General features: G+C 40.7%; 1 protein-coding gene across 1 annotated transcript; it reads right to left on the reverse strand.

The window, feature by feature from the left end:
* Positions 1-4,969: 4,969 nt before the first annotated feature.
* On the reverse strand, positions 4,970-7,116 carry LOC310691693 (olfactory receptor 6B1-like; the record flags this gene model as incomplete). Its single annotated transcript, XM_083471558.1, has 2 exons — positions 7,069-7,116; positions 4,970-5,960 (listed from the first exon to the last, which is right to left on the reverse strand). The coding sequence occupies exon 2, from the start codon at positions 5,951-5,953 to the stop codon at positions 4,970-4,972; it is 984 nt and encodes a 327-aa protein (XP_083327684.1). The 5' UTR covers positions 5,954-5,960; positions 7,069-7,116.
* Positions 7,117-8,953: the final 1,837 nt, after the last annotated feature.

Here is an 8,953-nt window from a genome sequence, read left to right on the forward strand (position 1 = left end):
CATGATTTATAGCCAATGCTAGTTCTAATTAATTGACATGACTGACAGAGGACTATCACAGGTCCTTTATTTCAACTGGTTTACCCAATGTCCCATTCCCTTAGAACATATTTTCAATTATTTTAGTTCCATAAAGGATCTCCTCCTTTTCATTCCTGCTAATAATATCGCCAGAGCTCCACCACCGTGCTATAAAATCAGTAGAATATTTGCAGCAGGTCCTGACAGACATCATCACTCCATCTGATGATTTTGTAATCTCCATAGAACTGCCCCCTTATTTCACTCTAACACACACAGACCTTTGTAACTCCAAACATGCTCTCCCTCTTTGACCTCTTCTTTCAAAGTAGCAGGACACCTAGATATAGATACTATGGTACTTTTCCATTTCTTTCCTCAAACAAAACGTGGCTATAATAAAGGTCTGTACAAGACATTCTAGCTTATATTTTCTAACTACATCTTGCAGTTCTTTATTTTTTCCTCTGAGATGATGTTAATTCTCTGGGCAAAACTGCCACAGGGAGTTCCAGGTTAAGTCTTTAGCAAACACTTGTTTTGGATAATGAGCTTTGCTGGTGAGTGAAGTTTGCAGCCGATGTGGCACTTCCGATGTGGACACACCGCACAGTGGACGCTGTGCACATTCTCCTCAGCCACCACAAAGGCTCACGGGTTCCCACCAAACCCGGTTTTCAAATTGGGCCAATCTGCGGTGGCCTGGGGGGACATGGTTTGGTGAGCAGACCTGAGTTGGGCAGGCTTCACTCAGGTCTTCCCCGCAGATATATATCCCAGCCGACACAGTGCTCTTCATCCAGTCGGTCAGGCATGTCACCCACCCTTTCCCTCCTCACATTAATTCTTGCTGCTTTAACCATTTTTTCTTACAGCTAGGAGGGCTTTGCTGTGGTTTTATGACAGTCACTGTATTTGGGGCCAGGAAGGAATTTTCCCTGCGCTGCAAGTTTCACCTTCCCTTCAGCACTAGTCACAAGTTGGTGTTTTAGGCCTTGGGCAGAATCCTATAGTTTTCATCCAATTGTGGGGTGGTGGAGTGGTGATTCACCCCCCTCCCCGGTTTCTGTGGGGGCGATAACAGAGTAACTGGTTAGAGGGGTTTGTAGGGAAGTCTCTGTCCAAAGAGCCAGTTGCTTAGGGCCAGAGGGCCATAGAGCTTCCCTCAGCATTTGGGGGGCAATCTGCGTAAACCTGCATTTTGAAATTGACCCACCCTCAAATAGACCCTGTCATCCCTCAGTTCCCCAACAGGTGGCTGAGTGGGATATATGCCCGATGCCTGTGCCAAGGCTTTTTACACCTGAAATCAATAAAGTTGTGGCCATTTTAAATCCTAGACAGTTGTTGTGGCCATTCATTTAACCCCCCCCCCAGGAGTCAGGTGTGCCAGGTGGTGGTGGGGGACTATGCAGCTGGGCATGCAATATAAGGACAAAGGGGACCTTGTGATGGAATGAACATCTTTCTTCTTAAAATGGTAGCAAAGCTTCCTTGCCTCTTCCCCTCTATAGATTGGAATGAAGTATTATAGATAAGACACATGAAATTCTCCAATGAAAACATGTCAGTGGGTAAAAAGAATAAAAGTTGGAAGTCTTAATGAGAGCTAAAATAAACCCCAACCTAGTTCATGAGGTCACATAGTAGAATTGATGGCAATAGACTCAGCACACAAGTTTAAACTCTTGACATTTTTATATTGTTGTAACTAGTCTTGGGACCTTATGGTGTGGGGCTGGTTAAGAAATCTAATTACTGCTACTAAATAACAAGAACAAGAGCAACGAGAAAAACAACAACATTTCACACAGTGTAGAATTAGGATTCAAGAGGCAGTAGTGATGGACACTGGCTTGGGTGTTTTTAAAGGGGGGTATTGCAATTCTTCAATACCCAGTAGTGATGTATGGAAGTGAGTTTTCCCAGTAGTGATGTATGGAAGTGAGAGCTAGACCATAAAGAAGGCTGATCGCCGAAGAATTGATGCTTTTGAATTATGGTGCTGGAGGAGACTCTTGAGAGTCCCATGGACTGCAAAAAGATCAAACGTATCCATTCTTAAGGAAATCAGCCCTGAGTGATCACTGGAAGGACAGATCGTGAAGCTGAGGCTCCAATACTTTGGCCACCTCATGAGAAGAGAAGACTTCCTGGAAAAGACCCTGATGTTGGGAAAGATGGAGGGCACAAGAAGAAGGGGACAACAGAGGATGAGATGGTTGGACAGTGTTCTCGAAGCTACAAACATGAGTCTGACCAAACTGCGGGAGGCAGTGGAAGACAGGAGTGTCTGGCGTGCTCTGGTCCATGGGGTCACGAAGAGTCGGACACGACTAACTAAACAACTATACAACAACATTGCAATTCTTCAGGGGAGCACACTCTATCAGTCAGAATGTCTGGTTTTAATAATTATTTTAACTGTATAATGTATTTTATTTTGTTTTTATTCTATTTAATGTATTTTATCTTTTTGTAAAGACTTCGGCTATACTAAATGAAGGAAGGAAGGAACGAATGCATTTATTCCTCTCCAATGAATTCAACACAACTTCCAATGCCTTCCCATTTTTTCCCTTAAAGCAACACAGTTACAGACTAGTAAGAAGCTGCTCCACCAGAAGGGATACACAATGTGTGATATGTATGTGTGTTATGTGATTCTGTGTATGTTTCTGAACCAGCCCAGACTTGTTTTCTTATCTCTTCTTTCATTTACCACATGAAAATTATCTTCCTCCCCATAGTAGATTGAAAATATTTGGTCTCTGCTGCCTACCAGAGGAGAGAACAGTTCAACAATGAAAAGAACTGCCTAGGGAAAGGGAGGGCTCTCAAGCACTAGGGATCTTCTAATAGACTGTACAGTGGTACCTCAGGTTAAGAACTTAATTCGTTCCGGAGGTCCGTTCTTAACCTGAAACTGTTCTTAACCTGAAGCACCACTTTAGCTAATGGGGCCTCCTCTTGCTGCTGTGCTGCAGCTGCATGATTTCTGTTCTCATCCTGAAGCAAAGTTCTTAACCCGAGGTAATATTTCTGGGTTAGCGGAGTCTGTAACCTGAAACGTATGTAACCTGAAGCATATGTAACCCGGGGTCCCACTGTAGAGCAATTTGCTCTACCTCTGGATCCCCTTCATGGAGAAGGTGGTTTGATCAGATGGACTACAACTCCAGGCTCCCCCTCTCATCTATGTCTTTTGTTTATCCAATACAGATTATATGTAAACCTTAATGAGAAAGATATATATTGAGAAGTTGCTCTGCATGGTCTGAGGAATGGAGGTCAGTGGGAGAGTCTATCTGCTGCATGAGTTCTCTCATACAATTCCATGGGCTGAATTCTGAAATTCCCTTGAGGTCATACATACACATCTGAGCCCATTGCCATTTGTTCCAGACTACATTTGCTGGAAGGGGATTTCTACAAAGCTAAGGTTGTTCCAAATAACAGTATTCACTCCATCAGATTCATGATTTGAAGCAAAACAAAAGGAAAAAGGAAGAAGGAGATCTAGAAGGGTGGGATGGTATAATCCAATAACTTCGACAAATAAACTCTGATATCATCTTGTCCAGGAAACTGCAAAGGACACCCTTTCAGAATAACAATATATTGTTTATTTCCATTATGTAGATGAGAAAGAGAGCAATGAGTAGAGAAATATTGTCTGTTGAGGTGGTTGTCCAATGTGGTTCTGTTAATCCCAGTGTATCTTCTCTGGAGCAAATGATGCTTGTAGCTTGCAGTTTAAGAGTATCCATGAGGCCTAATCTAAGCATGCAGTAGAATTTGGAAGCAGACTTATTCCCCAGTCCTTGGAAGAACACAATTTGCAAAGACCAGCATGGCCCCAATTATGGGCCAGTGAATGAGCAACTGTAAGGAGTTTGCTTTCCTCCTCTCTTCCTAAAAGAATACCGAGAAGTCAAGTGTCCTTTGTCAAAGTGAGGGGAAGGAAATTCTTGTCTCTGCCACTGGCCTCAGGAACAAGGTCTACTGAATATATATATATATATCTCCCTATATTTATAAAAAAAGGTAAGGCTTCTGTCACGTTGCAGTTCATGCAGCTGCCAAAGAGTAAACTGTTCAGTAAAACTCTTCCCTCACCTCAAACATGGCTGCATCAAGGTTTAACGGAGGGGGGGGGGCTTAAAAGAGAGTTTTAGAAAACTGCTCTGTGAAGGCTTTCCCTTTTTATTCATCATAGTTGCAGTGAGATTTAATGGAGGGGAGAGACTCTTCAGAAAACTGCTGTCTGAAGTTCCTCCTCCCTTCTTTAAAAGTGGGAGATTGTTGTAATGAGCTGTGAAGGGCAGAGAAAAGGATTGGAGAGGGGATAGGGATAGAGATTGGTGAGGTGTAAAGGGAAGGTGTTTTGCCAGGTGTAAATTGGGGGAGGGGGGTTCACTAGGTTAGCAGGGAGGAAGATTGGCAAAGGGATTGGCTGGTAGAGTGACCATGGGCTGCAGCCCCTAGTATTTCTCTCTCTCTGTGTGTAATTATTCTGCATTTTAAAAAAAAAATTAAAGGGGGCCTATGAATCTGCAAATAAAATAATAATAATAATAAATATGGAAGACTGAGATAGTACAGTAGGCTTAACCATATCAGCCTGCAGATTGGGGATGTGACGCATTACTGAATGTTCCTCAACGAACAAACAACAACCCTGCAAGTTAGAAGAAAGTTGAATATGGGTCCAGTACCTTCAACACCCTGCTGCTGTTTTCTGTCTCTACCTGTAGACGGGAGAGTGATGCATGCTGTGGAACATTAAAATCTGATATCCTGCCTACAGTCTAGAGTGGCACAATGTCCCCCTGTTTATTCCCATTCATTAGGCTGCATGCATATATTTTGGCTGATTTCATTGGTCTTTTTAATAGAAAAAAAGATAAGCAAGCTGCAGATCACTACTGAACAGTTCTACTGTTTTCTACTGGGGCTGGATTCCCTGAGTTCTACTCAATGGCACTAAATGGTTGATGGTTGTCCAAAGGGCTTCCTTGAACTCTCTGTTCCTCAGGCTGTAGATGAAGGGATTGAACATGGGAGTCAGGATTGTGTAGAAAACAGAGAAGACTTTGTTCAGGTCCCTCAGTGTGTCAGTCTTAGGTAATATGTACACTATGATTAGGGTCCCATAGAAAATGGTGACCACAATAAGATGAGAGGAGCAGGTAGAAAATGCTTTACTCCTGCCACTGTTTGAAGGGATTTGCAAAATGGTGCTGATGATGCAAACGTATGAAGCGAAGGTCAGCATCATTGGTGGCATGGTGCATGCCGATCCCAAGACTGACATCACAATTTCTGTATGCTGAGTTTCACTACAGGAGAGCATTAACAATGGTTCATAATCACAAAAGAAATGGTCAATTTCATTGGGGCCACAAAATTTCAGCTGTGAAGCAAAAAATGTTGTAAATGCACTAGCCACAATGCCAGTCATCCAAGAAGCTAGAGACAACTGAACACACAACCTGTTGTTCATGAGAGTCACATAATGTAGTGGTTTGCATATGGCTAAATACCTGTCATAAGACATTGCAGATAAAAGATAGCTTTCTGCTCCAGCCAAGAAAGCAAAGAAATAGAACTGAAGGAAACACCCACTAAAGGAAATTCTATGGTAGTCATTTATAATACTAGCCAAGATTCTAGGGAGGATTGTTGAGGTGTAGCAGGTATCTAAAACAGACAGGTTCCCCAAGAAAAAGTACATGGGCTTGTGGAGACTATGATTGGCTAGGACTACTGCAGCTATAAGGAGGTTTCCAACCATTGTCACCATGTAGATTGCTAAAAATATAATAAAGAGCAGAGTCTGCAGTTCAGGAAGCGACTTGAACCCTAGGATGATAAATTCTGTCACTGTTGTTTGATTATCCTTTTCTCCTTTTTCCATGAGTTGCTTCATCCCATAACTAAAAAAGATAAAAAACGGAAAAAGCCAATAGTTGGAAAAAATTGAATGAATGACAGTTTCACAACTCCCCTCACCCCTTGCGCTCTCTCTCACTCTCTCTCTCTCTCTGTGTGTGTGTGTGTGTGTGTTTACATTTGGTTACCACTCCAAACTGATGCCCACAACGGCCAGGTAAGTTGTGTTGTGTATGAGTTCCTTTTGATGCACTTATGGAAGCTCATTAGAACCTTTATTAACACCCCTGGATACTTAGCATGTGGAGAATGACAAATTCTGTTTCTCATTATTATAAAAGTCTGTTATGCGATGGAGAGATGGAAAAGTTAAACAGCCATTGGCCACATGCTGTTAGAGATCATGTCTTTCTAGAGCTTATGTCTAATGCAAAATAGGAAGAAGAATGGCCCAGATAATCTTCCTATGTGATTCCTGTGGTCATACAGGTTCCATTAGCATCATAGGAGAGATGCATTGCAATTAATTCTAAAGCTTAGCTACGATGTGCATCATCAACATACAAATATTTCATGAAAGAAAGGGCATTTCATTTTTTATGATACAGATACCAAATTTTAGTAGATACATATCATGGTAAAGATGTTCCAGCTCAGCACCTCCACTTCTGGAACCAGTGTAGCTTTTAGACATTTTATTGAAAAGCACTATTGTTTAGTCTAATTCCAGGAACAGAGGCAGTAAATTGCAATTTATGAGACTTATGTAAGAACATATGAAAATCTCAGCTGATCAGTGGCCCATCTAGGCCAGCATCCCATTTCCCTCTGTGACCAAACAAATGCCTCTAGGAAGTCCACAAGCAAGAATAAGATAGTTATAAATTAACATATCTGGTGAGATATCATCATGTCACTGCATTCATGTGAACAAGAGGTTGTCACCCTTTTCTGGCAACTATGGAAGGACCGAATTTGGAAATATACAAATATAATCCACGATACCTTGGATCGGTGGTGGCTCAAAATGTTCAAAATGCTATTCATGCAGTGCTGTTCTTTTCAAACGTAATCATGACCAAACTGAACACTTCACAAATCAAACTTATTGGCAGTATAATTGTCTCCCCACCCCATGCCTGTAGACTTTACCTTCACTTTGAGGAGATGTGGAGTGAACTTTCTGACAATATGTCATCCATATTTTGTTTCCAGAAGTCAGTGAGACCCCATTATAGCATGCTGCCTTGGGATTGCTGGCTAACTACCATATTAAGCTGGGGGAGGGAGCAATGTTCTGCAAGGCACAAAGAAATAAGGCATAGCAACTGTCTTGAGATCTTATAAGAATCTAGTTCCTGTGCAAAGCAATTATAAGATACAGCAGTGAGGAATGAGAGAGAATTGAATTCAGTTTACATTTAAAGGCAAATTTACTTGATTGACAGATTCCAAAATAATACACAATCTGAAACACATCCATCCTTCAAAATTTGTAGTGAATTTTGCAGTGCAGTTTACCAGCCAAGTAATGTGCACAAAAATGAATGTTCTTGGGTAAAATATGTGTTTAAATGCTTATATAAGTGAAAACGGCATACCAAAATGCATTACATATGGGGGAAATGCTTTCCGAAAATGAACATGAGACAAAATTGCATATTAAAATCTGTATATTTTGATTTTTTTTTACAGGATTTCTGGTAAAAGGTGTAAATTGATGTGGAGAACAGAATTTAAGAGTGAAGAAAAATGAGAAACTGTGAGAACTGAAATGGTCAGATTCACCCATTTTTTATCGTAGCTATTTGCAAACCAACAATGATTACAACACATATTTTAAAGCAGCCACCAACCACTGACCTATCTAGTCCCTTCTGACTCTCAAATATAACAACCAGTGGACTTTTATAGCTCTATCACCTGATATCCTTTTCTTTGCAAAATGCTAGATAAAACTTAAGCACTTCTGTGCTTCAACAACATGCAATAGGACCTCACATAATGAGACAGAACTCCCTTAAGAGTGATTCTATTCTGTATTATGTAAACAGTTCTATAAATGTTCTCACTGGCACTCTTTTCTTTGTTGAAAATCAACAGAATAGTTGCAAAAGGTTCTGAGAGGTCAAGATCCCAATGTGATACTTTTGTAATACCCCTAGAACTCTCTCTACTCTTCTCTCTTTTTCACATATACACACACACACAGAGAGAGAGAGAGAGAGAGAGAGAGAGAGAGAGAGAGAGAGAGAGAGAGACTTTTGTACCTTCAAACAAGATTCCTCCTCTCTCAGCATATCAGTAACCCAGTATATGGATTTTATGGTATATTTTCATTTCCTGCACAAAATGTCTATCTATGTGATAAGCAACAAAATGAGATGTTCCAGGCTGCACTCTCTGACTACCTCTTGTGGCTATTTATATATTTTTTCTGAGAAAATGCTATGTCTCTGGACACCTCTGCCACAGAGGATACTGTTCAGCTTTTGGGACACTCATTTTAGGAAAAAAAATATCTAGGAGGGGGAATTGACTGAAATAACTCATTATTAAAGTGAGAGAGAAGCAGTGTGTGCATGTTTTTGTGCACCTTTTAAAATTATAGATTTGAAATGTGACACGGTAAGCTCACATAAAATCACCTAATGAGAATATGCCAATGCAGAAAGAATTACACCATGATTCAAAGTGTGATATCTCTGATCTTATAACACTAGGCGATGTGCTCAAATTATTGGCAATAACATTATTGGAACAGACCACTTTATAGAATTCCAGGTTAGAATTTGATGCCATACGAAATAGTTAATGGGGATTTGTGCTACACTCCCAGCAGAGGTTTCCCTCTCAATGCATTTTTAAACTTGCCTTTTATCAGAGAAAATCAGGGCAGCATACATGCCGTCTTCAAATGATTTGTTTAATTACGAATAGAGAAAAACATGGATGCAGTTAAGTTGTTACAATCTTTGGTTACACAGTACTTGCATAATAAACACCAATATTGCCACAGATCTTTTAAATGTAGATG

The sequence above is a fragment of the Podarcis liolepis genome (genome assembly GCF_965112155.1).
Source record: "Podarcis liolepis genome assembly, chromosome: 13".
In the NCBI taxonomy this organism is placed as follows: domain Eukaryota; kingdom Metazoa; phylum Chordata; class Lepidosauria; order Squamata; family Lacertidae; genus Podarcis; species Podarcis liolepis.